This window comes from Histoplasma capsulatum, genomic scaffold, assembly GCF_000149585.1.
Source record: "Histoplasma capsulatum NAm1 scaffold_5 genomic scaffold, whole genome shotgun sequence".
Classification (NCBI taxonomy): domain Eukaryota; kingdom Fungi; phylum Ascomycota; class Eurotiomycetes; order Onygenales; family Ajellomycetaceae; genus Histoplasma; species Histoplasma mississippiense.
In genome coordinates this window covers 967512-993154 of record NW_001813978.1, presented here as the reverse complement: position 1 = coordinate 993154, position 25643 = coordinate 967512, and the positions used below count along the sequence as shown (strand labels likewise).

Below are 25643 nucleotides of genomic sequence, written 5' to 3'. Positions count from 1 at the left end.
TTTGCTGGAGAGAGGTGAGAAAACAAGGAGCGAGGAATGAGTTAGGCCTGATTTAGATAGGTAACTAGGAGACACGCTCAACTGTTATATGGTAGTGCCCGCGTGTTCTGCTATCCGTCTTCCTTGCCGTCCTGTTACATGTTTATGATTCATATGGATTTTGATAACTGAGCTCTTAATCAAGGAGTATATGTATGTATATTTTAGATCTGTTGCTTCGTAGGTCTCCTTGCTTTGGAAAACCAACTGGGACAAAATCCAATGAGGTTTCGGCATAGTGAGCGCTACTATTATTACAGTCTCCGTCGCTCAGCTCGAGCATTACCCGTAATTCATTGCCAAGGATGTTCCATGATCCCGAGTGAGGGTCCTCGGTCTTTGAATAAATGATTCACCCTGACAAAAAAAAAAAAAAACAATCAAAAATCAAAAAAAAGAACGATAGTCATACCCAGCCAGACGGACGACGTCAACTTCAACGACATAACCCACATATTCTCTCGCCTATTAGCTCGAAAGCTGAAATATTTCGAAAACATCCTTTCATTCTATGTACCTGAACTTCCCTGCAGTGGGCTATTCCACCAACTTAGCAGCTCTACATGCCAAGTTGATCCTCCTACGGTCACGCCGCATATCAGTGGACGAATAGAACCCTAGCATCGATGACGTGATTGGCTGTTATCTCCCGTCTCCCCAGACTTCAAATATTGACCTTTGAGTGCCCTGCCCTGCTGAAAGCTGGGAAAAGGGAGATGTGATTTTTGCTGGAAACGCGCGTTAACCCTCCAGGAACTGTGTTTAGTACTGAAGCATATGCTAAGGAAGCCTATGAGAGAGGCGCTTATCTTATTGATGGAAGCGTGCTAGTTCCACCACGGTTGCGTGATCCGTTTTTCACGGGGCGCTGATATTGGCGTGATGCATTCTTGCGCGAGAGGTTGTGCAGGGCACGGTGATCTCCTTTGTGGTGACCTTGGAGGAGAAATGGGGACGATTAAATTTTGGTAAAACCTTTTGATTGAAGGGGGTACAATATTGGATCGTAGGGTGGTATGAAGAGGATCTGCTGCAGGTGTTCAGATCACTCGTAGAGCAATGAGGATGGCTAGTTATAATAGGTCAGCTTGCTGTATCACACCTGTGCTGATGGAATCCGATATAGGATTATTATTGAGAGCTACCATACGCCCGTCATCTAGTTCCAAAACGTATTTCAGAAAAAGAGAAGAAGCAACACATAAATATCGAAAAGTGGTCAATGGTCCATACCTTTCCAAACCATCATAAATTAGCGCCAGCTCTATGTCTCAGAGCTCGCCTTGTTCATTTGTTCGCGTATACCGCTTTCCTTCCTATCCGGATTCACTCCTTCATAGCCGTCCACCGGCTCATCCGACTCTGTCGAGTCCACCTCCTCACTGCCCTCTTCCTTTCTCTCTTCCGCTTCCACTCCCAGCTTTCTCTTCTCTTCCTCCAATCTCCTGTACTTCCTCCGTGCCTTCTTCTCTCTACTAGCCTTCTTTTTCTTCTTCGCCTCAGCTTTAATAGCAGCCCGACTTTGCTCACCCTTTAGCTGTAGCTCGACCTTTTCCGCTAAGATACCCATGGCTATCTTTTGGTTCTGCGTGCGTGATCTCGTCGCCTGAGATTTGACAACGATTCCTGTGGGCTTGTGAATGAGTTGGACCGCCGAGTTTGTTTTGTTCTGAAGTATGTAGTTTCATTAGAATTCAAAAAAATTCAAAAAAATTAAAAAAAAACCAGGAAGCAGAAGACAACTTTTTTTTTTTTTTTTTTTTTGTGGTCCGGCAGGTAAGAGGTCATTTTCCTACAAAGGACATACAATGGATTGCCCAGGTTTCCCGAGAATGGAGGACTAGAGCGAATATATACTGTAGCACATACACATATCTTATTTTGAAAAGCCCAATGTCCAACTAGGCAATATCAATATACATATTGGGGGTAGAGGACAGAATCCAAGCTGGTAAATACTAAATGGGACAATTCAAAGGAGCACGGGCATACCAAAAGGGTATGTAGAGAACATCCAGTTTAACAAGCAAATGATATTCTCATACATAGAGGGTAATTGGGGCCACTGATGTCTTCGTAGCCATCGAAAGGGAACATTGTAAATTAATAATAATAGACAGCATAAGAGAAAGCGGATGGATATATACTCACAATTGCCTGTCCTCCAGGCCCTGTTCCTTTCAGATAGCTGCCGGTGACTTCTGACAGATCCAGTTTGGGCCGGGGTGGCATTTGCTTCACGGATAACTGACAGCAGTGTGAAAACACCCTCAGCAAGCCAATTGGGTGCTGCCATTGTTGTCTTATCCTCCACAGAGACATGGTTAAGTTGGCGCACGCCCTGGTTGAGGATGATGGAGGGGATGAAAAAGTTCCTCAGGGTGTCTCCATCAGCTGGAGAATGAATAGTGGAGTCAAGGAAGTGAATGGGTTACGTTTTATAGAAATTAAAATGATTCTGATATTTATTGCCATATGAAGACGAAGATGCGAATGATAAAGTTGGAGCCGCTGCGGCTAACCTCGAGCAATTCCTCTTATTGGCTGTCCCTGGAATGGCGTTCTCTGCATCCTAAATCCTTGGGAAGCTCTGCCGCGTAAACTCTTCATGAGCAGCTTCAACACGACCCTCGAGTTGGCTGTGGTGTTATATATATGTGCACTCGTACTCAATCAATTCGTCCTTTCTCTTATTGTTTCCTTTTTGGCTGTCTGTCCGTCAGTAGGTCATCGCAGTTGAATACAAGCCCCCTTGAAAACTAACTACCATTCCTTAAACGGCTGCAAAATCCAAAAAATCGAAATCGATATCTTCTTGTTTCTCCTGCTACCCCATCTGCTCTATCTCTACCATCTCTGCGGGAATTTTCCTCGTTACCTATAACCCAACCCAGCCATGTCGCAAACATCCTCCCCCTCAATCATCACCTCCTTCGTCCGCTGGCTCCGATTGAAAAACTATCAATATGAAGTCACCATCTCCCTCTACATGCTTACAGCCACAGAGAAATTCGTCTTCAGTACGTTTGGCTCTTAGCCTTTGATTCCATCCAAGGCCGAAACCGATAAACGCTAACCTCAAGCCCCTAGACACGCTCCTCCTCCTCATAACCTCCATGCTCCTCACAGCGGCTTACGTCTACCTCCCCGATCACGTCACCACAATCAGCAAGCGCATCTGGTACTACTGGGCAGGCGATGCCTTCACAGACTTCCCTTTCGTTGCCGTATCCTCCGCCTCCGCTGCGGCCGCGGCAGCTGTGGCAGCATCTGCCACCTCTGTCTCCGGCGCGGCCAGAACTGCCCTATCCGCAATGTAGGAGGAAGGGCGAATTGAACCACAAACAAAGCAGCTGAAACAACTGCGGGCGGCGGCAAGAAAGGCAGTAGGCGGAGAGTCGTGATTGGGGTTATTGGCCTCTGTTGGAATGGGGCGTTTTTCTAGGAGATGTGATATTTTCTTGTTGATATTTATTCCAGTATTTTCTCTATTTAATTTTACTTGAAAAGGACTGCACATCTCCAACCCTACCTCCATCGACCACAATAGCTTATACTCCGCCTATTGAATGCATGCATATCCAATTGAAAGGGAATGCTATTAGGGGAGATTTGAAAAGAGGAGAATTAATAAATGTACACAGTAAATACATCACATCCAAATCGGGAATCAAGGAATGGAAGCAACCCAAAAAGAAGATAAGAAAGAAGAGCCAATCTATCCAGCCCAAACAACTCCTTAAAAGGATGCCTTGCCAAATGGTATCCATCAAATTTATATACACACGGAAACCGAGCCTATACTAATCAACGATGACAAAAACGCCTTTTCAACACCCGTCCATGCAGATGCCCATCCCCACTTTCCCCCAGTTTGCCTGACCGACAATGCTATACATGTATCGTCGAAAATAAATCTCTCACGAATCTTCCGCTGCACTTCCATTCCCACTCCCGCTCCCACTTTCCGCCCCTTGCTCTCGCAACCGCGCCGCCCGCAACGCTTTTTGCCTATCCATGCGTGCCAATTCCTTCTCAATCTCACCAAGCTCTAGGGGAATCTTATGCGATTGCTCTTTCGTGGGCCAGAAACCGGGTACCGAGAAGCGCTCTTCGAGGTTTGTGCCGAAGTAGTACATCCATCCGATGGGAAAGAGGACGTAGACGCCGAACTGTGGAATGGTGTGTTGGTAGTTGAGTGGGATTTTGAGAATGGAAAGGAGGAGAGGGAGGGTGGCAGAAGGGGCCGGCGTGACGTGAGGGTAGTATTATATCATTGCATGCATACCTTGAAAACTTCTAGATTCCCGCCTTGGAGCCTGCGGAGGACGGCGTTGAACATTGTTGAATTATGGGATGACCGTGGGGTATTGATTTTCGGAATTGGAATACAACAAGCCGCTTGTTTTGCTGTGTACACTGTAGCAAATGGATTTTGGAGGGTTATAAACGCGGGGCCTTGGTGTTTTGGCCACTGGAGTCTGGATGATACAGGTGCGATTCACCAGGATGGCAGGAGTAGTTATCTGGATCTTTTTCCTGGCGCGTACAACGGGGTGATCTGAGATGAATGAGTAACTAACATCTTATTGTGGCGGACGTAAAGCTTGCGAAAACAGAATTTTCTGCCACCCCCTGAAAAATAGTAGCAAAACACCGCAGAAATAACCAAAATATCCACGTATCTCTAGAATCATTCAAATATCATCCAATTCATTCAAATACGCACCTTTATCATCAAATCTGCACCTTTATCATCAAATCTGCCAATATGCCCCGCAACACCCACCGTTCTACTGCCTCGCAAGCTCGTAAAAGGACTCCAACTACCCTGCGCCTTCGTCTGTTCAAACCGCCTGTTCCGGATGTTCCGGATAATGACGAGAATCCAACTGATGATGAGAAGGAGGATAAGGAGGAGGAGGAGGAGGAGGAGGAGGAGGAGGAGGAGGAGGAGGAGGAGGAGGAGGAGGAGGAGGAGGAGACACAGTCAGAAGATCCTCGATTTCTGCGAACACCTACCCCTGAGCCTGAGATCTCATTCAGCTGTATGAACGGGTGATTATCAATGGGATAAAGGAGCCTATAAAGATCAAGTTACGGAATGTCACAACAAATGATATGACTGTCAGCTTCTATCGTATCCAATATCTCCCTCAACTCCTTCTTCATCTAATATTGTGTCTCCAAGTGAGATAATCAATGTGATGGTGATGAAATATATGATGGAAGGAATGGGAGGCATGGGAGGACTGAATTCAAACTTGTCATCGAATTCAAACTTGCCATCAAATTCAAACTTGCCATCGAATCCGAACCTGCCATCGAATCCGAACCTGCCATCGAATCCGAACCTGCCATCGAATCCGAACCTGCCATTGAATCCGAACCTGCCATCGAATCCGAACCTGCCTCCTATTCGAAGTAGTCCAATCCCTCAGTTTGGTGAACACGCGGATCTGTTTATTGATGAGTTCTTCAACTGGTTGATGACAGAGAGACCTCGAAGAGCAGAAGCTCTTTTAACTGCAAAGAGCATTATTCAGAATGAAGGATTTGAACTGGATCATATACGGACAATGACAAATGAGCAGGTGGTTCAGTTGAATATTGGAATGGGTATATTCTCGATAATAAGAAATGGGTTAAAGAGTTCTATCTGGCAGTCACAGTTGAAGGAGATTAAATTGTCTTTATCTGCTGTTTGTAATGATGACAGCAGACTTCATACTGCTTCTGCTTCTGAATTTGAAACTTAGATATTATATATCATCATAATTGAATTGTAATCTGAATCTTTTTAAATTTTACAATACTATCCTATATGAGCCGATCTGAAATATCCTCTTGCATCTTCTTCTCCCATGAAATTCTCAACTGCATGATGCAAGAAGGCTTCAAAATCTCCATCAAACTGATTCTCTAACTGACATCTGTATCTTCTAATCCATTCTTTCAACGCGTGAAATGACTCCTCTATAGGATTATAATCAGGAGAATATGGAGGTAAGAATAAAAGTCCAATGCCAGCTTCTCTGCAGAGATCTCGCAGTGCTTGTGAACGATGAGAAGAGCAATTATCCATCACTAAGTAGTGATAACCTCGTTGGCATTTGGGCAGTATCCGGACACGTACAAACTCATTGAACCTCTCTGTATTATAGGACCCCTGATATATATCATAATCAAGATATCCATCGACACTTATTGCAGGTAAGATTGACCATCTGCGAGATCGTTTACAGGGCCTTCTAATGCGACAAGGGAATCCTCTGCTTGACCATCCATATCGTCGATCTGCAGTACGTTCATTCGCAGCACTCTCATCTAAAAAGATAAGTTGATCAGGTTGATACTGAGTAACTTGAATACGCCATTCAGCTCGAAGTTCTTCGTTGCGTTGACTGGCCACAGGTTCAACCTATATCAAATAGAACTGACAGATTAGCAGGTTCTATAAGTGACAATTGCAATAATTAATCACCTTCTTCCATGTCAAATTCAGTTTCTTCAACAATCTAGATATCGATCGAGGGTGGATATCAACATCAAATTCATCCTTCACAAAGCAGACAGCCTCATCGCGATATGCAGTTGGATATGCCTCAAAAAAGTCCTCCAAACCTGACAAGATATCCGGTGTGATCTTTGGCTTTACACCCCATGTTGAACGAGGACTTCTAGCAGTTCCAAAGCAGCGAATATTTCGTTGGATTCGATATACAGTGGCCAGACTGCACTCAATGGTCCGCGCAATCTGAGCAGGCATATAACCATCATTTAGAAGGCGTACGATCTCATTGGTGGTAAATTCGCTGAGCTGGGGGGGCATATTGGCAGATTTGATGATAAAGGTGCGTATTTGAATGAATTGGATGATATTTGAATGATTCTAGAGATACGTGGATATTTTGGTTATTTCTGCGGTGTTTTGCTACTATTTTTCAGGGGGTGGCAGAAAATTCTGTTTTCGCAAGCTTTACGTCCGCCACAATAGTCAGAAATGTGGACTTAACTAACCAGCGTAGGTCCCTCTTATTTCTTATTTCTCTGGGATGGTTCAAAGCCGAGCCAGATCAACCCATTGACCATAATCCTATATTTATACCAGCATCTGTTCCCAGTGAGTTATCTTCTCTTGCAAGTATCATATGCATCATAACTTCGTAATAATTCTGCATTTTTGTTGCTGTTTTTGCTTTCTTGCTTTCCATTCATCACGTAAGGTAAGCATACCAGCCTAACTTTTCTCCTCTTATTTACAACTCCTAGTTAACCTTGCACCAACTCAACAGTCAAGAACCACCCTCTAATCAAGAAAGTTCATAGCTTATGAGATGTGCTTCAGGAAGCTGAAAATAATCTATGAGTTGCACCTAATTTCCTACAAGGGCGCTGTTCATAAGCCTTGATCAACTCTATCAAAGGCGACTTCGGCACTCCTCTGCTTTACAGAAAGAGGGTGCAGCTTTGTAACCTTCAACCACAGATAGATGATGAAAAATTGGAGTCTGATCTAGAACACTTAGTCAAGCGCCTCAAAAAAGAAAAAGGAAACTTCAAGTACGAAGCCTCTGGGTTACATTGATTGACGCGGTTCACAGTTGGATGACTGATTAGCAGCATACATAGAATCCGACTTGTGTTCCATTGGAGAGATAATTCGGACTGAACACTAGCTTAACACGATTTCAGGGTCCATGCATATAGAAAATGGATGGGACACCTAGTTTTTATGGCTCCTCAAATCCAGTTGACGGAGACTCAGAAGGTGGCTTGTGCTTGTAACAAAACTTTTGAGGTCCCATCCTCATGAAGATGCCCTGTTCCTACCCTCTTCCAACAGAAATGACCTTTCGCGGGCCCGTCGGGTCCTTGTGCGATTTGTGGAACTTGGTTCCTGCAGACGTTAGTTCAGCCGAACCTCGACAACTCCTCAGTTATTTTTTGTCTTCGGCTCATTCTAGCACACATTATTTTAGCCGCGGTATCTTCAACTCCCTAGAACATGGCGCCAAACTCAGTGCATATTTGCTATTTTCCCATATAGTCAGTCTTCTTTGAAAATTCAAGAATATATAGCTATTTAATGAGTTTTCCATTTTCGTTCTTTGTTTCTTCTCTTTTTTTCTCCTCGACCTTTTTTGTTTCTCAAAGGGCAGACATATTCAACCGTTTTCCAGATAGCATTGAATAGATAACACAATAACACAACAAAACAACATTCTTTCTGGATCACTACTACTTTGTTGCATTTCATTCATTCACAGTCACACAGTAGTTGATTTTGTCCAGCAGAAAGAAGCCAGATCACAACGCAGAAATGAGTTCCGCAGCACAAGAAGTCACAGTTACTTACAAGGACCGAGTGGCAATCATCACCCTCAACCGGCCCAAGAAGCTTAATGCTCTGAGTAGTGACCATTACTGGGAACTGGGACAGAAGATGCGTGAAGTCGCCCAGCGTGATGACATCTTCATCACCGTTCTGACGGGAACAGGTCGTTTCTTTTCTGCGTAAGTTATATTAATATTGTCAAACCTCTCAAACTCAAGCTCCCACTGTTATCAAGAATAATATCTCCTCTGACATGATCACACAAATCTCTAGGGGCGCTGATGTCCAAAAGACCCGTCCTTCCAGTGACGGCGCAGACGCGCGCCGTGACATCCTGCGCGGCTTCGTGGCCAACAATCTGGACTTGACAAACACCTTCGCTAAGCATCCCAAAATCCTTGTCGTCGCACTCAACGGTCCTGCAGTTGGGCTTTCTGCCGCTCTCACCGCTTTCGGGGACTTCATCTACGCCACTCCGCACACCTTCCTCCTAACACCTTTCACATCGCTCGGCCTCGTGGCGGAGGGTGGCGCCAGCATCGCCTTTGTGGAACGCCTGGGAATCTCCAAGGCCAACGAAGCGCTGATCATGAGCAAGCGTATACCAATTGAGGATCTGGTTTCGACTGGGTACGTGAACAAGGTATTCACTGCTCCCAGCGGGAAGGAGGATGCGTCTGGGTTTTTGAAATTGGTATTGGAGGAGGTTGAGGAGAGGCTGGGAACCCATATCAACCAAGACAGCATGCTTAAGATTAAGGACCTGATTAGACGACCTGGGAGGGAAGTGTTGGATCGCCAGAATGTCCTGGAGGTGTTTATGGGGATGGAAAGGTTTATAGCTGGCATCCCACAGCAAGAGTTTATGAAAATTGCGACTGGGCAGAAGAAGCATAAATTGTGAATGTGCACAACTCTCGGATAGAGCTCTCTCCTGGTTTCCCTATGTCATTTTTTCTGCCTTTTTCTGCTTGTTCCATTTTATGTATTGTTTTTCAGAATGCGCCCCTTGCGTTATTTTATTGGTTTTGTTAATCATATGTCTCATTCTCTGTTCCTCATCACCCCTCCATCTGGCGGGACGGCATGACATGCATAGATTCTAGAGCCAGAGTCCATACGGAAGAATATCTAGCACCAGTGTACTGCATCTTCATATTGGACTATGCTGCAATCCTCATATTTCATTAGCTGCCTAGGCAGCTCATGATAAAAGAATGTATTTGCTGAAGGAAGGGCAAGGGGTAATTGAACCCATAGCAAACCCAACTGCAACAGAGAAAAGCTACAACTCTGCAGCTTAACTTGTCCTGATGGAAGAATCTCTATGAAATGTAAAAGATAAAATAAAAACTTTCATGCCTTTAAAGGCCTCGTAAATATTATACATGACATTCTCCTTGCCTCCACTACTCATTATCCTGTCCTAAATACTCGGCATACCATACACTCATAACATGGCAATCTCAAACCTTACCCGCCGTCCACATTAGCTCTCGTAACATCAAGCTCCGCCCTCCTCATCCTCTTGTATCCTTTTTGCAAGGATGTCCTGCCATTGACCAAGGAACTCGTTCATACCTCCAGGACCACTCCTCGATGCATCCACTACGTCCCTAGGCAACTTATGCGCCGAATATCGTGGTGTCGCGAAGCCATACGCTTCCGGATCGTCGTGTTCCACAAGGCGGAATTCGGGAACGAAAGAGAACGTAGTCGCGGCATCGAGGTCATCCTCATCACCACCTTCACTCTCTTCATCACCGATTCCATTTTCTGTACCTCTCTCTGCACCACCCCGGCGCATTTCAACCCGCACCGTATCACTCTCCCCATCGTCGTCGCAACTCGGAACCTTCAAATTCAAAATCTCCAACCACGAGAAAAGCAGGGGATCAGTCCGGAGTGCAAAGGGGTTAATATCTATCAGCCACACACGATTATGCGGTGGCGGTACGTAGACATCAAACACAAAATCTGGGTCCGGAAATGTGTCGCGCAGCCTGATATCAAAGAACGTTTGGATTTTGTCGCGAAGGTTATCGCGAAGGCCGAAGAGGAAATTGAAGTGATTAAGGTCGCGCTGGCAGAGACAGAGGAGCTTCCTGTCTCGGACGAAGCAACGGAATTCAAGGGAGGGGTTTAGGGTTATGTATTTGCGTAGGACTAGGTGGTAAGGGATGCGGGATTGTTCTGCTTGTTTTTGCTCCTTTTCCTTCCCCTCTTCCACCTCCACCTCCACCTCTCCATCGCTTTTCTCTTCTGTGTCCGATACGCATCCGTCGAAAGCATGCTCCAGATCATGAGTCACGAAATCGCTGCTTTTTAATAGCAGGTATATATCATTCGGAGTTCTACACTGCATGTCGTTTGTCGCGGATATCCAGGTAGCGTCTTTAGGGGCACTCCAGTTGAGCTTCGGAGCTACCTTCCCACCCAGTTCCTCTATTGTCGCTTTTATCTGCGCGTGTATCTCTTGCCATTGTATGGAAGGGTCCACATCGTCATCGTCCGGATCAGAATCATCAGATAGGGAATAGATGCCACTGTCGTCATCGGCGCCTGGGGGATTTTCGTCTTGCGGTGGTAAAATGATTCCGTCTGCGCGGAGATAGTTGAGGAATGCATCATTCAGGGGAATGAGGCGAGCTTTCGGGGTCACGGAGCGGTATCTACATCACCCGAAGAGCCGTGTCAGTGGCATCGTCGAGTAACCTCCGGGAATGACATATGGATAAACGATCCTTGGATTGATAGGATAGCAACGTACTTTGGATGCCAGTAATGGTAGGAGCAGTGTAGAATATGCGATCTCTTGAGAGTGGGGAATGGCAACCCGCTGGAGCTTCCAAGAGGGGTATTGTTGTTGCCCGCCATTCGGTTCCAGAAGAGATGCACGATTGACCGAACTGAAAATATCGAACAAATTTGGTGGTCGGAAATGGAAATGCTACTTGCGCAAGTCAACAGCACGAAATGGGTTCATTATTAGTAACTATATTTGGTGGGCTGTCGCGCAAAACTGCTTTTCGCCAAGTTGAAGTTTTGTCTCATTTTCAGTTGCGTCGGCGTTTGGATGACGCATAGGCAGAATTTAGCGCTAAACCCTAACCAGGCCTTCATCTGGAGTGTAAATCGACGAATTGATGCCGTATAGGAGATCAGAACTAAGATATTTGATAATGAGACTGAGGAAAAATTTAGTCCCAGTCCCATGTATGGTCACACAGCCAGTCTATGGGTCATTTTCAGCAGCAACAGCTACAACAGATATATACTTGGTACATAGTAAATATACATGATGGGAATCAACGCATCCACGCTCAAACACAAAATGGTAGTAAATGTACTGTACATACAATTATCAATAATGACATAGATAAGAACCCAGGTCAGTGTAAACCATGAAGAATTGGAATGAAGTCTCTCGAAAACACTCGCGAGATGTGATAATCAAGGTAAAATCGCCATCACCAGAAATGAGGAAAATACGAAAAGCGATATAGAATCTTCAGACTCAACGTGTCGGGCTCAATGGCCTGTTGAATCCTCCTTGGCGATTCATGTATTGTCTGTATTGTGTCTTCTTCTCCTTGCGCACACCATAGATATTGTTTCCAGGCACCTTAGTGTTTTGTGTAGTCCGGAACGACGAGAACCCCATCGTTTTCCGAATCAATTGGTCCAGGTCTTCGGCATCTGCACTATCGATATCTACGTCCATACTCTCTAGCACAGGTTGGATTTTAGATTTTGTTGAACCATGCCGTCTCGATTCAGAAGAAATCCCATTCGCCCCCATCTTTGCCGATTCCCGGACCTGGTCTCGGGGTGGTAGGTCGCCTCGACGGTCAGGTCTCGAGCCCCGCGGCGGTGGAGGTGACCGTGACCTTCGAGACCGGGTGGAGGCAGAACCATTCCGTGCGGGCGAGCGTGCTGGAGAGAGGGAACGGGACCAGGATCTATCACGACCTCGTTCGCGGTATTGAGCCGTCTTTCCATAATCCCCTACATAGAGTATTAGAACACACAGTCAATTTCTCATCATGGACGTCAAACAGAAAAAATTAACCATACCCCATCTAGTATATCTGCCCCTACTGCCGCTCCTGTCTCTGTCCTTCCAACCAGATCTATCCCTATCCCTGTCCCTGTCCCTGTCCCTTTCTCTCCTTTCCCTTGATCTGCTCTTGTCCCTCCTATCTCTCGATCTACTCCGGTCACGTCTTCGTTCATCCCTATCTCTGGAGCGGGATCTGCGCTCATTTCTCGACATATTGCCTCGTTTTCTATCGTCTTTGGCTGACGCTTCTCGTTTTGACATGTCACCATGTAGCTCGTTGTTGCCATAATCGTCTGAGTGGGATTTCGTGTCATTCATCTCCCACATTGTCGAGCTATCCGTCCTCCTAGCGCGTTTGGCTGGAGGTTCAGCCATTGTGGCACTATTTTCGAGCTAACCGAGCGGACGCTGGGGAAGGGATGTTGAGAGACGAAATGGGTGTCTTGTCGAATACTGCCGGGATCTACTGGTGTAAATTTGTTTCTATGCATCTATTGCGTAGGGAGGAAAGGAGTTCAATCGTCGCCGAAGCTGTCCCGCTTAACAAGACGATGTTGAAGAGGCTTTGAGATTATTTGTCCTGCGCTGTGGGCTAGCTACGGTAGCCGGTTACTGCCTTTAATGCTTTCACTGGAAACAACATCTACATACGTGGACTAACGAACGATTTCACATCAACCTTAAAGAGAAAAGCAGATTCATCTGGAGAATTTGATATATATTATTGGCATAAATCATGTCGCCTACTAGTGCTTCCCACCGTCGCACGCATAATTTACTTTTAATATCCAAGCTACTCAGTCTTCGCGATTCTACGTCTCCGTTAACCCTGCTCCTGGACTCTCTCGAACAGCCTGCTACACCCTTGATTAAGGAATATATTAGAAGAGCAAAGGTACTGTTTGTTACCTTTATATGCTTCGCTTAATTTCAATAATTCGATTTGGTTTTAATCCCGTGCTGTTCTTTTTTTGGTTGATTTGTTCGTAGTAAACTTTGATTTATTGATCCCAATTCCCTCATCTTGTATTTATACTTAATGTATAAATTTATTTCATCCTCATTGCTCAATCCGTTATAATAATGAATATCTGTGTCTCCATCGCAAACGCATCCATTGATGCTTGTGCAGAAATATAGTTTTCCACTGGGAGATGTGAATGAACGTCCCATGTTGACTGTATCCCTAATAGCTATCAAAAGTTCATGTTATATTTGTCTCCTTCGAGACTCTGACGCGCCCAGATGGCATCGATACATTTATCCTGGCCCGACGAAAAAGTTTGGCAGATATTGCAACAGAAGTGGTTTCCGCAGCATCGTCACCACTGCTGCCATATCCTTCAGCAGCAACGGCTTCAAATAGTATGTTGTTCCCGTTTCTCCTGCTCAATAATATAAACATCGGTAGGAAATGCCATACTTATGTTTCCATACAGAATCCCTTGTAATTATCGACTCTGTCAATCCAATGATAGATCGTAAGAGTAACGCGAACAATGAGGTGAATCTAGCTGCATATCTAAGCTCATTGCTTGGGCCACCCCCAACCAGCCCACAGAGCCATACTTCTACTTCCCTGATTGTCGTGTATCACCAGGATATACTCGCATGCCTACAGAAACAAACATACAAACCAACCCCTTTATCTCTTCTAACATATCTCGCCACAACAATCTTCACCGTTCACTCTATGAGTCACATCCTCGCCGAAAAGGCCGCGAGACACAGGAGCCTTATGGGCCCCCGTCTTCGGTCTAGCAGAAGAAGCAGACGGCGTCATCATCGGGCCGCCGCATCGAGCACGGCAAGAGCACCGATGACGATGACCTCAACGGCGTCGTTATTGAAATGGAACATCGGCGCAAGAGTGGCAGGGGAGTTGTGGAGTGGTATTTCTTGCCACCTGCGGTGAGGATTCATCGGCAGCAGGGAAAAGAATTGGTGATGTTGCTCGACGATCATCCGCTATATCACCAGGGGGAGGAGCAGGGCGGTGCTGAAAGGGGGGGATGGGAGCCGGAGTCAACATTTGAGTTAGGCTTAACGGAGCGGCAGAGGTTGGAGAGGGAAGGGGTTGTATTGCCTTATTTCGATGCGCAGAGAGGGGAGGGGCCTGGTGAGGGCGGTAGGATCCTTTATGATATGGGAGAAGAAGATGATTTTGATGAAGAGGAGGATGAGATTTGAGTATTTTATGTTTCACATGGTGCAAACGGAGAAAATTTGTCCCGCGGAGCGGGTGGGAGCAGAAATATACTGCTACGGAGGAACGGGCCTACGGGTTGAATGTTATGAGATTTTCTCCTGGAAAACCTGCGAGTTAGGGTTGCTAGTGTAGGATGCTGGACACGGCCGCTGCAAATCGCATCATGCATTTACCATGTAAGTTTGGCAATTACGAATGATGTTATACCTAGTGCATATGTAATGCAGCAAGAGACAATGGAGGCTGGCGGATATTTGAATTGAAATGAAACACAATCACACGAATAAAACTATAGCATTAGAATCAAAACAAAACCCTATTTAGAGAAACCGCCAGAAGATTAAAATAAGCATAACGAAACCGACCGCCGCAAAGGGCCCATACTGCAACAAAGAAAAATTCCAAATTAGCAATATCTTCTTTTATGATTACCTTTGCACGCAAGCCCTTTATACACATACCTGTTTTACAAGCAAATCCCAGTTTATCCGCACCGCTGCCTTGCGGTATTTTAGACTGTCATCCCTCAATCTCCCAGACATCTCGCCCATCCGCTCCAAGCTGTCGCCCCGGTATAGGAGGTCTTCGACATTCTTAACCATGTATTTTGTCACGTCTCGTAGTTCATCATTCAGCTTATCCAAATTCTGGGGCGCACGGCTATCTTGGTACGTCTTCACTGTTCGCTTGATGAAACTATCGAATTCAACGAAGGCGTATGGACGTAGATTGGTGGAGAGATATTGCGAAGTTGGATATGTGGTTGTGAATTCGTTGGCTAAGTCGCCAAGATAGCTAAATGCAAGTTTGCGAGGGTATGATCGGTCCGCAATGCAGAGGAAGCAAACGCCATCTTTGATGATATAACTGTATTGTACTTATAAGATTCCGATATAAGAAGCTCGCGGGAGCGCCGTAGAAAATCGCGGGACTTACTGAAGGTTGCATTGTCCGCACTCAATAGTAGCTTGCGGTTCTGAGTTCCGATTCAATTGACGGGATATCAGTTTGGCTTGCGATTTTGCCTCGGACAACGCATCCACCTATGGATTCTCCATGTTAAAACAAAAAGCATTTCCCCACCTTTTCACCTTTTCACCTTTCACTGACAACACAAACCCGAGCTAGTGAGCAACAAGGGGAATACGCACCTGCTGCTCATCATCCACGGAGGCGGCAAGTGGGATGCCTACATCCACCAAAGCACTTGTTAGCACGCAGGCCAGTCAGAAACTCTAGAGAAATAAACGTTTCATTGTTTAATAAACCCACCATCCAGCCTGGAAATCTGAGTTGACAGAACCATCCTCACTGCACAAGATCTTTTTTGGTCTCTTTAACTCGTTATTACCTCCTTATCCCATCGCAGGATTCCGTGGTGCTATTTATATGGCAACAACAGAAGCAAAGACAGCTCCTCCTTGTTGGTTTTGTTGTTTCATCAAGCCAGATATCCACCCCTTCGCCGGTCCAACTTTGACCTGGTAAAGCTTTCCTTTGATTGTTGGTGACAAAGACGTCAGTTGAGTCAGCAGATATGGGCCGGCCGAGGAAACGGAAGGCGGTCAGCGGCGGCAAAACACAGTCTCGACATTGCATCCAAGTATGAAATTCAAATCCGTCAGCATTTTCGTCGGCTCTATCGGAATGTCGATTAGGCTTCTTTACTATATCTACTCATATGCAATTTTTCAGTTATAGATGTTGTGGCAAAGCTAACTATGTTGAAGACCGCGCGCTCCCCGCCGTGCTTCTGGTGTAGCTGGACCGCCGTGTGAGAAGACAAAAGTCACCCAAAATGACGACCCATAAGAAATCTACTGGCGCACGGCGTGGCCCATCACGAACTCCTAAGAAAAACCCTTGGAGTGAAGAGCAATTGACCACCAGCACTAGTTCGCGTATCATTGATATTGATCTGGTTGTAAGTGATTGGGGAAGTCTCTGCTAGAAAAGTGGAAGCTAATTTAACAATCCCTAGAAACTACTAGCTGACCCCAAAGCATGGACTTGTCTGGACGAAGATGAGAAGAAAGAGATCATAGCTCTGCTTCCGGATGATATACAGCAACATGCTGATCCCGGCCCAAATGCCGAAGGTCAAGAAGACCCCCGTAACTTTATTATCCCACCGCTTCCTGAATCCTTTGTCCGCTATTCCAATAGCTGGCGGGATGCAGTTCGCCAATTCCAGTTCGACCTACAGACTGGAAGGTATGATCCAGAATGGCAACGCCAGGCGGCGGCGGCTATGGAGGAGAGAGCTCAGGGGAAGTACGATAAATTCAAGGAGGAGCAATTCGAGGAGTTCTGGGGACAGAAACAGAAGCTTGATAGTGATGTTATTGCGGGGAAAAGTAGTACGGTCAAGCTGGGGACTTTGGTTGAAAATGGTGTCGTGAGGGTTGGCGATGTCTGGAGATACTCGAGGTGTTTTAGGAAGGGGGATGAGAAACTTCTTCTGGAGAAGGAGGTTCGGGTGGGTGATATGCTTCTTTATCTCCCGTATTTTTGTTCTGCCACAAGAGATTTTCCCTAACCGATGCTATTTCAAACAGATTGTAGACAGAGACGGCTGTACACTCACTTTCGCAATTCCTCCGGGTCGACGTGTATTTCTATATAACTCTTCTGAAGTCGACCAAAAATTTACAAACCAAGGTATGCAGACAGAAGCTACCGATACAGCAGCTCATATAGTAAGCAATGCCACTCCACTGGTAAGAAATTTTTCTCAGGAGGACAAACACACGGGGCCCATTACAGGTTCTGTGTGTTTGGCGAACACGACAAATCTACACCGAGACAGGATCTTAACAAATGAGTCTGAAAATCCGGCAATAGACTCTCAACCTATTTCCGATAAGCAGTCTTCTGGTGAACCCGTACGGAGTCCAGCTTTTGTCTGTGTGAATACGCCAGGAAACTCTTTGAACCTAACCGTTGAACCGAAACCCGTAAATATCGATTACGTCAAGTATGGCATGATGCTTCCGGGAATCCATCAGATGGCTTCCGCCGATGCCAGCTTAGAGTTGTCATCAGCAAGAGAGATGGCCCCTCCTCCATATTTGAAAGATGAGACTCAACTTCCAGCAACTACCGCAACGAACATTGGAACTGCTGCCAGTGAGCCGATGGTTGAAGCCGTACCGAAGGAGACGTCGTTAAATGAAACTCCTGGCCTGGAACTTTCGAGCCAGCAGCCGTCCCGCGTACCCAAGTTGTTATATTCTGGTGACTGTGCTACTGACTCTAATTCGGAGGCCGCAGCCAATGATAAACAACCGAAGGGTTCAATGGAGCCAGCTCTACCCAGTTCTCACCCTAATGGAATCGCCGCTATCGCTTGCAGCACAGTGGAAGCTAACAGCACTGTTGGAGCTTCAGATGAAACAATAGCGGAAGCCACAGGCGAAGCCGCAACAGACACTGCGCCAGAACCTACATCGGGGCAAACACAAGAATCCATCCCAAAAGACATAATATTCAGTGGAGTCTCCGGACCCGGTCGCCTTGCTAACAAGATCCTACAAATCGACGGGCGTATTACTGAGCCTCCCAACGGAAATGCCTGGAAAGAGTTCCGTTGTTTCAGAAATAACCAAGACATGGGAAGTTTGTGGGAATGCAGGCAGTCGTGGTTCGTGAAAGGGAAATAATAGCATAAGCTAAACTTCGAAGCTTTTGGCCTTTTCTTCTTTTTTTCTTTGAATTCCCCATGTTCCTGTTCTGGTCCATGGCCGTTCTACTTTCCGGTGTTGCCTTGCCGATGCAACTGGTGATGTCTGCGCCAACTTTTCATCAAATTTCATTTTTCCAAATGCAGGCTTCCATCGCCCTACCGCACTACGGACACATGAGCCTTGATCTGCCATAAGTTGGCAATTACATACTGCGTACTACGTGTCACCGGAACTCTTTCACCGGTACGCGAACGTCATTTTGTTCTATTTATTTATTTATTTATTTAATTTTTTTTTTTTTTTTTTTTTTTTTTTTTTTTTTTTTTTTTTTTTTTTAAATAAAAAAACCTCGCCAATTTTCTTTCTTTCTTTCTTTCTTTAGAACTCTCGCGTTCCTAGGAGATCCTTTTAAATCGACTACAGGGGTGCGGGGTATAGGATATGTGATATGTACTGTACCGGGAAATCCTGGCGTTCTGATTTACAGCTGAAGAATCTGAATTCTGCGTATAAGCAACGACAAAATTTTTCCATTTAGATGCAGTATAGTTATAAACCTCATCAACGATATTTAACTGTACTTCCCAGTTGATGGAAATTACGATACACGGATGGTATGTCTTCGTAGCTTCCTCGAAGATTTTACTTGACGGCTCCGAATATTGATAGGCATATATTAGGTACGTCTAAACACCTAGTTGTGCTCGACAAAGAAGACTTTATATGGATACTCATATATATTAAACCATATACGCATACGCTCTCATGAGCAACACTTGTGTTTGTTCCCAGCCCACTTCCACCTCCAACTTCACCTCGTCCACCACTCGCACTCATGTTCCCGTATCTGGATCAACACTAATATCTACAGCACTACTACACTCGATGAAATCCTCCAGTTCTTCCGTGACTGTCTTCAACTTCTCTTTCACAGCTGCAACTCCCTCCGCACCCACAATATGTCGAGCAGGCGGGTTCTCATGGCCGCCAATGGACGTGATCGCATGGATGGTTTCTGCGATAAGCACATCCAGGTGCGCGGAACTCAGTGGTGGATAAATAGATACCACCGCTGGTGCGGAGAGGGGCCCGTTGGAACCTGAATCGATTTGGACTTCGTCATGTTCCGCTTCGGCTGCTTCCGCTTGCCTGCTCGCGTTAGTGCTTGGATTTGTCTCATTGTTAGTGGGGGGTCTTGTGCAAGTTGATGTAGTTGATGACGAGGATGGAGACTGTGGGGTGCATGGGGGAAACGCCTCAGACGTTTCTTCCGGGAATTGATTGAAGGATCCCTGGAGATTCGGCAGGCGCGAGAGAAGGCCATTCATGATACCGCGGAATAAGGGGGCGTAGTTTGTGGAAGGGGAGTAGGCTGGGAGGATGGGAGGGACGCTTGTGATGAGGTTTGTGAGAATGCCAATTTCGATGCTGCATTGAAGAATGGTGAGGCGGACATTGAAAGGCGCGATTTCGTAGGCGAGGCTCTGTTTGATATTTGTTAGATTTTCCGTCCCTTAAAACTCTTTCTACTTTGTTTCCTCTTTCTTTCTTTCTTTTTCATCGCCATTCTTCTTTTCCTCGTCAAAGCATTAGCCTCGTTTTGGCCATGTGGCAAAACGTACATCACAGAAGCCCTCCAAGGCCCACCCTGCTGCACAGTAAACTCCTAGCCCGGGGGTACCTATATGGCTGGCTGGTAATAATAATTAGACCATGTTGCCTTTTTATGCCATAGATCGATCTACGTACTGATACCCCCTAGTACGAGGATGTGACCGTTCTTCTGCTTCCTTAATTGGGGTAAAACGGCCTTGATCAAATTTACTGGACCAAAGTAATTGAGTTCAAATTGGTCCTTTACTAGCAATCGGGTCCGTTCGGATGCAGAAAGCTCTTCGACAGTGCCGATTATTGCTGGAGATGTGAGGTTATAAGTCAGTCATATAAATGTTGGTTGATACTGGAACACATAATAAGTACTCAACAGAGGGAAGACGTTCGCAACCACCTACCCTGGCTTGAACAGCATATCAAAATATCAATTCTCCCGAATGCGCTAATGGCCTCTGCAATGATAACTTGGCATTCATTCATTATTCTGCAACAAATATTTGGCCATAAGGAATCAGTCCCACCATTCGTGTAGCATAGATTTTTGGCTCGCTTTCCAACCGAAGCAATGCGTCCACCTCTTCAGTTAAATCTTTGGGGACGCAGACCTGATGTCCATGATCACAGGTTTCATCCGCTCCTCCCAGTCTGAACCTTTAGAAGCTAGCTCGTCTAGAAAGGCTTCAAAATCGGCGCCGCGAGGATCTTCCCGTTCGAGGTTGGATTCTGGAACTCCTGCGACGACGATATCGCCATGCGCAAGTAGCTGGCGAGCCAGCGCGATGCCGATGGGTGAGCTTCCCGCTGAAATGACCCAAACCCTTGGCCCATAATGAGCAGGGAAATGAGAAGGCACGGAGGCTTGGGACATGGGGTTGCGCTTTATCTGTGAGTAGAGCTCGACTATGGAGGAACGTGATGGTCCATATCGCTGACCTGCAGCTGAAACAGACGATCTATGGCATTTAATGCGGTGTCCTCATACAGGGTATCAAGCTCCAAATATTCCACAGAGGGAAGAAAGAATCCTATATCTCCACGAAATTGAAACATGGAGCTCGAATGTTATATGCCGGTTCAAGGGAAATACCATGTGACTCCTCATTCGCTCGGCGTCGTTGTGCCGGAGCTCCGACCCCGGCTCGCCTGTTCGTAAGCCATCCATGGATATAAAAAGTCTCTTCTTGTGCTGACGTGCATTCGCCCGCCAATGCTTTTGGTATTGCGTCCACCAGCTTATCAACATGTCGGGTCGCAGGCAACAACAAGAAGAGCAAGGCCTAGGTGTAAGCATGCTCTCCTGCTTTCCAAATCATCGGCAATTTATCGTTACTAATCATGTTGGACACAGTCTTTCATCAGGACTGCCCTTCAAGGTTTGGCCTTTTTCGTCGCATCCCAGTTCCTTTTTTCGCAAATACTCGGGACGTCAAAATCAGGACAAAATAGCGGAAATGTCGGTTCTGTTTCTGGGGGAAATGCGGCCATTCCAGCGTTCACGGACCGGCCGGACATCCGTAGCATTCCGAACGCGACTATCGTCCCTTACAAGGTCGCACCGATATGGCCTATGAATAGCTCTGTAGACATCTCCATTTACGTCTCGCCATCTACCAGCATCCAGTCGCTGGATACTCTCCCAGAGGACGCAAAAGTGCTCGAGGAGAAGAATTTTACTATCGGTGATTGGGATGACACTAGGGAAATCGTGACGAGCTTCAAAGTGCCGAAAGAAGTGCAACAAAATGGGACGCTATGGGCGCATTTTTACATGTCGCTTAGTGGACATCCATTGAATCCAAACGACAAGGGTTATAGCTCTGCCAATGCTGTTTACTTCTGTCGCCTTCTGAACCACTATTTGCCTAAAAAGAAAGTGAAGAAGCTAAAAAATCTGCTTAGCGCAGATGAAGCAGAAGACGATGAGGTACTCCCACAAGGGATTCAAATAGGGTCGTTTTATCACCCTAACTTCACCCTCTCGGTCATCCCGGATACCGGGATTGTTACTTTGCCCTCAATGGCTCCAGCTGCGCGACAATATCTCCAGCTTGAAACAACAGGTGCGAGAGATGCCACTGGCCAGAATGGATGGTATTATCCAATCCTTTTCGTCAATACGTTTTGGCAGTTGAAGAGCCATATGATTGAACTAAATTCCACTGTTGAAACCTTGCCCCTCCATATCACGTTAAAAAACTTGCAGAATTGGAAATTCACACTGCTGGCCAACATTGACGAGAGCACAAAGCAAAATCAAAGACAAGCTGCAAGTGGGGGGCCCTTCCCTGCTGGTGGTGATGGAAGCGAATTCGAAACTTTTAAGGAGATCTTGTTGGACACTAATAGCTATCTTTTGGCTACCACATTCTTCGTCAGCATCCTCCATATGATTTTCGAAGGGCTTGCATTTAAGAATGATATTGTAAGTGTGTCCCTTGTCTAGCCTTATCTCATACATGAAGTCCTATGCAGCTAATATGCAAACAGTCTCACTGGCGTCAGAAGAAAGATTCAGTTGGCACTTCTCTTCGCACCATTCTTGCGAACGTCTTTATGCAAACCGTCATTTTCCTGTACCTTCTCGATAACAGCGAGGGCACCTCTTGGATGATTCTCGGGGGACAAGCTTTTGGCATTGTCCTGGAAGCATGGAAGATCACCAAGACCGTTGATATTAGACTTCGTCGCCCACGGCCGGGATCGGCTTTCTCGTTTCTGCCATACGTTGTTGTCTTTGAAGATAAACACAAGCTCAGTGAGACAGAACAGAAAACGAAAGAATATGATGAAATAGCTTTTAGGTATCTTTATATTCTCGCGGTCCCATTGCTGGCTGCATATGCAGTTTACAGCCTTATGTATGAAGACCATAAGTCATGGTACTCCTTTGTGATCGAAACCTTGGTGGGCAGCGTCTACGCTTACGGATTCCTTATGATGGTACCCAGCCTCTACATTAACTACCGTTTGAAGGTAAGGATGGCTTTGACTCTAGGTCCATGGAATTCATGTCTTCACTGCACTCCCTGCTAACACCATTTTTCGCAGTCTGTCGCACATATGCCCGGAAAAGCGCTCACGTATAAATTCCTGAACACATTTATCGACGATCTCTTCGCGTTCACTATTAAGATGCCTACTCTCCATAGAATCGCCACACTTAGAGACGATGTTATCTTCTTTATTTGGTTGTATCAGAGCTACAAATACAAAGTTGACTATACCCGTGTCAATGAATTTGGTCAGGGTGGAGAGGCGGAAGAAAATGAAGAAACCAAACCCGAAGAACAACCAAAGTCTCTCAAGGACTCTGAACCTGTTACTGCTTCAGAGCCTGAAACAAGTACATTAGGAACTAAAACAACAACGGAATCTGTTCGCAAGCGGAAGTAAACTCGATTCTTCCAGGGCTGGACAAGGAAGGGTTGTAGTGGAATTGAGATACAAGAGTTGGATCATAGAATATCTATTCCTCTCTTGACTAGTTTTTTAAATTGGATAGAGGTACTACATATGAATTTTACTGCCATTGTAGACTAAACAAATTCTTTATCTCGAGTTCCCTAGCTATCATCGCATTCAGGTCATGTGATATCGTGTCAAGACAAGGTTCTACACTCAAGTAAACGTCCATGTCATTTTCAATAATACTCAACAAAACATTTGGCTTATATCAAAATTATGATCAGAGCTCCTCTCAGCTAATTCGACTCCGTCTATACCCTCGCGGGTCGATGTATGTTTCTTTGCTGATTGCCATCGCCACATCAACATTCGTAACGCGTTAACGCGTCGCAAACATTGCGCTGCATCGTAGGAGTACTGAGCCTGATAGGAGAGTTCGTTCATTCAAGTGTACATTTCCCGAAAATGTAACTGAACAAACACTCAAAAAAGAGGATTTTGTCTGCAATTGGCGATTGCATTCTTTCTATTTCAGTTTGACTTCGAGAAATTGGAAAGGACTGTGCGAACATTCGAACCGGCCAGGGTATTTAATCCTCCAGGAAAATATAGAACATCCAGGTTATTCTAAAGAGCGCGGTTCGGGGGGTGCATCAAGGTGAGATATTGTTTCTGTAAACCTTTGTTGGTTGTGTACATGTCAGATTCGATATCTAATATAGTTAGATTCTATAGCCAAAAAATGGAGGACGCAATTGAGCAGCTGGAAAATGGTAACAACACGGGCAAAACCGTCCATTTCATGCATGAAAAACAGATAGCTGATATGCCTACATAGTTGCCTCCATCCCACCAAAGCAGCGACACACCAGCGTCGCCGACCTCGCGAAATCGATTGCGTCCAATGCTTACGAGTCAGGCATTCCAACTCACCTGCTAGAACGTCTAATTACTATCATCTCAAAATCCAAACATCTAGACCAAAGTACCATCACGACTATAGTCAAAAATCTCTACCCGTCCGAGCGTGTGCGCCCTCGCACCGTCTCAATGGTCATCTCCTGCTTCGGACCAAGCAGAAACAAGCCATCGCCTGCAACCCAGGCCCTCTTGCTCCGTTGGCTAATTCTAGTGTACGATGATATGGATGATCAATCGTATCTGTCAAGACTCTATGGTGTCTTGTTTAATTTCCTGGACATGATCAGTCTACGCAGGTCACTATGTCATCTCCTGTCGTTAATTTCGCGTAGGAAACACATAAAACCGTTCCGCATCCAGGCGCTAATGGAACTAATGAGAATCACCGGTGGTGAAGAGCGGGAGCTTCTAGGTCTGCTGAAGGTTTTCAAGAGCTATTACCCCGACATAATTATCGGGGATACCTACGCGTCAACGGGGCGAGCAACTTATTTCTTCAAACATCCCGATCCGGAGTGGGTCAAGCAGATGAGACATGTTCAGGAGATAACAGCTGCTGCTGGAATGACAAATCCTGGTCAAAACGTTCTTCAGACGTTTCAAGTTGTGCGGCGCGGTGAGGTGAAGAGAAGTCGAATTGAGGTTGTTATCCCTGTCGTGCAGACGTCGCGGGTCAAGAGCGACTTCACGTCACTGGAGGAAATACGAAGTGCAAATGATTTCGTGCAGAAATTGGACAGAATCGAGATGCCCAACCAAGTTGCTGCTGCGTTAGCGGATCCGCTTGCGCAAAGGTATTTGGTGTTTGTTAGGAATGAAGGGGCGACGCGGCGGTTGGAGAGTTGGTTGGATAGCTTTTTTGAGGACGAAATGGCTAGAATACAGGTAAGGGAGGAAGGAGATGACGAGGGGAATGACCCAGAGCATCTTGAATATGTGCTTGATGTCCTTATTGGGTTTGTGCGGTTTACAAAAGTGGGTCTATTAAGCTTCTCTTCCAGCTCCAGCTTCTTGGAATTGTTTATATTGACTCCGTTTTCCCGCAGAGCATGCCTCAAGCTGTGGATAAGTTTTTGCGCAAGTACCTCCTCTCCTGGAACGGCCATGACAGCAGAACTGCCATCCTGTCGCTCCTGGAGTATATACCCATACAGGACTACAATACCCTTCGACAAAATTACTTCATTCCACTAGAAAAGGCTATTCTAACTGATCAACGCGAAACAAAAATTCTTATACTTCAATACTATTCGTCTTTAATCCAACACTGGGGTTCTGTAATCCGCGCCACTCCCTCTCTGTTCCCTGTACCTCCTCTGCCCCAGGTCATTGGCAGGGCGGAACTCCTTGCCCTAACTATCCTTGAGA

The 25643-nt window shown here is 45.8% G+C and overlaps 14 protein-coding genes across 14 annotated transcripts; 7 read left to right on the top strand and 7 right to left on the bottom strand.

The window, feature by feature from the left end:
* Positions 1-1079: 1079 nt before the first annotated feature.
* On the bottom strand, positions 1080-2361 carry HCAG_05151 (predicted protein; the record flags this gene model as incomplete). The annotated part of the gene is made up of 3 exons (XM_001539634.1): positions 1080-1108; positions 1345-1708; positions 2191-2361. The coding sequence occupies 3 exons, from the start codon at positions 2359-2361 to the stop codon at positions 1080-1082; spliced, it is 564 nt and encodes a 187-aa protein (XP_001539684.1).
* A 574-nt stretch (positions 2362-2935) lies between these two features.
* On the top strand, positions 2936-3359 carry HCAG_05150 (predicted protein; the record flags this gene model as incomplete). The annotated part of the gene is made up of 2 exons (XM_001539633.1): positions 2936-3059; positions 3130-3359. The coding sequence occupies 2 exons, from the start codon at positions 2936-2938 to the stop codon at positions 3357-3359; spliced, it is 354 nt and encodes a 117-aa protein (XP_001539683.1).
* A 600-nt stretch (positions 3360-3959) lies between these two features.
* On the bottom strand, positions 3960-4381 carry HCAG_05149 (conserved hypothetical protein; the record flags this gene model as incomplete). Its single annotated transcript, XM_001539632.1, has 2 exons — positions 3960-4211; positions 4328-4381. The coding sequence occupies 2 exons, from the start codon at positions 4379-4381 to the stop codon at positions 3960-3962; spliced, it is 306 nt and encodes a 101-aa protein (XP_001539682.1).
* A 429-nt stretch (positions 4382-4810) lies between these two features.
* On the top strand, positions 4811-5467 carry HCAG_05148 (predicted protein; the record flags this gene model as incomplete). Its single annotated transcript, XM_001539631.1, has 2 exons — positions 4811-5087; positions 5235-5467. The coding sequence occupies 2 exons, from the start codon at positions 4811-4813 to the stop codon at positions 5465-5467; spliced, it is 510 nt and encodes a 169-aa protein (XP_001539681.1).
* Positions 5468-6243: 776 nt separating this feature from the next.
* On the bottom strand, positions 6244-6871 carry HCAG_05147 (predicted protein; the record flags this gene model as incomplete). Its single annotated transcript, XM_001539630.1, has 2 exons — positions 6244-6366; positions 6524-6871. 2 exons carry the CDS (start codon positions 6869-6871, stop codon positions 6244-6246), a joined length of 471 nt encoding a protein of 156 aa, XP_001539680.1.
* A 1491-nt stretch (positions 6872-8362) lies between these two features.
* On the top strand, positions 8363-9281 carry HCAG_05146 (conserved hypothetical protein; the record flags this gene model as incomplete). The annotated part of the gene is made up of 2 exons (XM_001539629.1): positions 8363-8556; positions 8651-9281. 2 exons carry the CDS (start codon positions 8363-8365, stop codon positions 9279-9281), a joined length of 825 nt encoding a protein of 274 aa, XP_001539679.1.
* A 600-nt stretch (positions 9282-9881) lies between these two features.
* Positions 9882-11254, bottom strand: HCAG_05145 (conserved hypothetical protein; the record flags this gene model as incomplete). The annotated part of the gene is made up of 2 exons (XM_001539628.1): positions 9882-11049; positions 11148-11254. 2 exons carry the CDS (start codon positions 11252-11254, stop codon positions 9882-9884), a joined length of 1275 nt encoding a protein of 424 aa, XP_001539678.1.
* A 640-nt stretch (positions 11255-11894) lies between these two features.
* On the bottom strand, positions 11895-12815 carry HCAG_05144 (predicted protein; the record flags this gene model as incomplete). The annotated part of the gene is made up of 2 exons (XM_001539627.1): positions 11895-12385; positions 12455-12815. 2 exons carry the CDS (start codon positions 12813-12815, stop codon positions 11895-11897), a joined length of 852 nt encoding a protein of 283 aa, XP_001539677.1.
* Positions 12816-13176: 361 nt separating this feature from the next.
* HCAG_05143 (predicted protein) lies at positions 13177-14630 on the top strand (the record flags this gene model as incomplete). Its single annotated transcript, XM_001539626.1, has 4 exons — positions 13177-13335; positions 13634-13805; positions 13880-13944; positions 14202-14630. The coding sequence occupies 4 exons, from the start codon at positions 13177-13179 to the stop codon at positions 14628-14630; spliced, it is 825 nt and encodes a 274-aa protein (XP_001539676.1).
* Positions 14631-14969: 339 nt separating this feature from the next.
* HCAG_05142 (protein transport protein sec22) lies at positions 14970-15955 on the bottom strand (the record flags this gene model as incomplete). Its single annotated transcript, XM_001539625.1, has 5 exons — positions 14970-15032; positions 15111-15516; positions 15586-15692; positions 15801-15838; positions 15922-15955. The coding sequence occupies 5 exons, from the start codon at positions 15953-15955 to the stop codon at positions 14970-14972; spliced, it is 648 nt and encodes a 215-aa protein (XP_001539675.1).
* Positions 15956-16447: 492 nt separating this feature from the next.
* HCAG_05141 (predicted protein) lies at positions 16448-18311 on the top strand (the record flags this gene model as incomplete). Its single annotated transcript, XM_001539624.1, has 4 exons — positions 16448-16573; positions 16631-17128; positions 17208-17310; positions 17494-18311. The coding sequence occupies 4 exons, from the start codon at positions 16448-16450 to the stop codon at positions 18309-18311; spliced, it is 1545 nt and encodes a 514-aa protein (XP_001539674.1).
* Positions 18312-19168: 857 nt separating this feature from the next.
* Positions 19169-20817, bottom strand: HCAG_05140 (conserved hypothetical protein; the record flags this gene model as incomplete). Its single annotated transcript, XM_001539623.1, has 5 exons — positions 19169-19819; positions 19958-20028; positions 20085-20249; positions 20348-20433; positions 20555-20817. 5 exons carry the CDS (start codon positions 20815-20817, stop codon positions 19169-19171), a joined length of 1236 nt encoding a protein of 411 aa, XP_001539673.1.
* A 373-nt stretch (positions 20818-21190) lies between these two features.
* HCAG_05139 (CLPTM1 domain protein) lies at positions 21191-23342 on the top strand (the record flags this gene model as incomplete). Its single annotated transcript, XM_001539622.1, has 4 exons — positions 21191-21232; positions 21298-22371; positions 22437-22922; positions 22998-23342. 4 exons carry the CDS (start codon positions 21191-21193, stop codon positions 23340-23342), a joined length of 1947 nt encoding a protein of 648 aa, XP_001539672.1.
* A 754-nt stretch (positions 23343-24096) lies between these two features.
* Positions 24097-25488, top strand: HCAG_05138 (predicted protein; the record flags this gene model as incomplete). The annotated part of the gene is made up of 4 exons (XM_001539621.1): positions 24097-24127; positions 24193-25160; positions 25277-25413; positions 25470-25488. 4 exons carry the CDS (start codon positions 24097-24099, stop codon positions 25486-25488), a joined length of 1155 nt encoding a protein of 384 aa, XP_001539671.1.
* Positions 25489-25643: the final 155 nt, after the last annotated feature.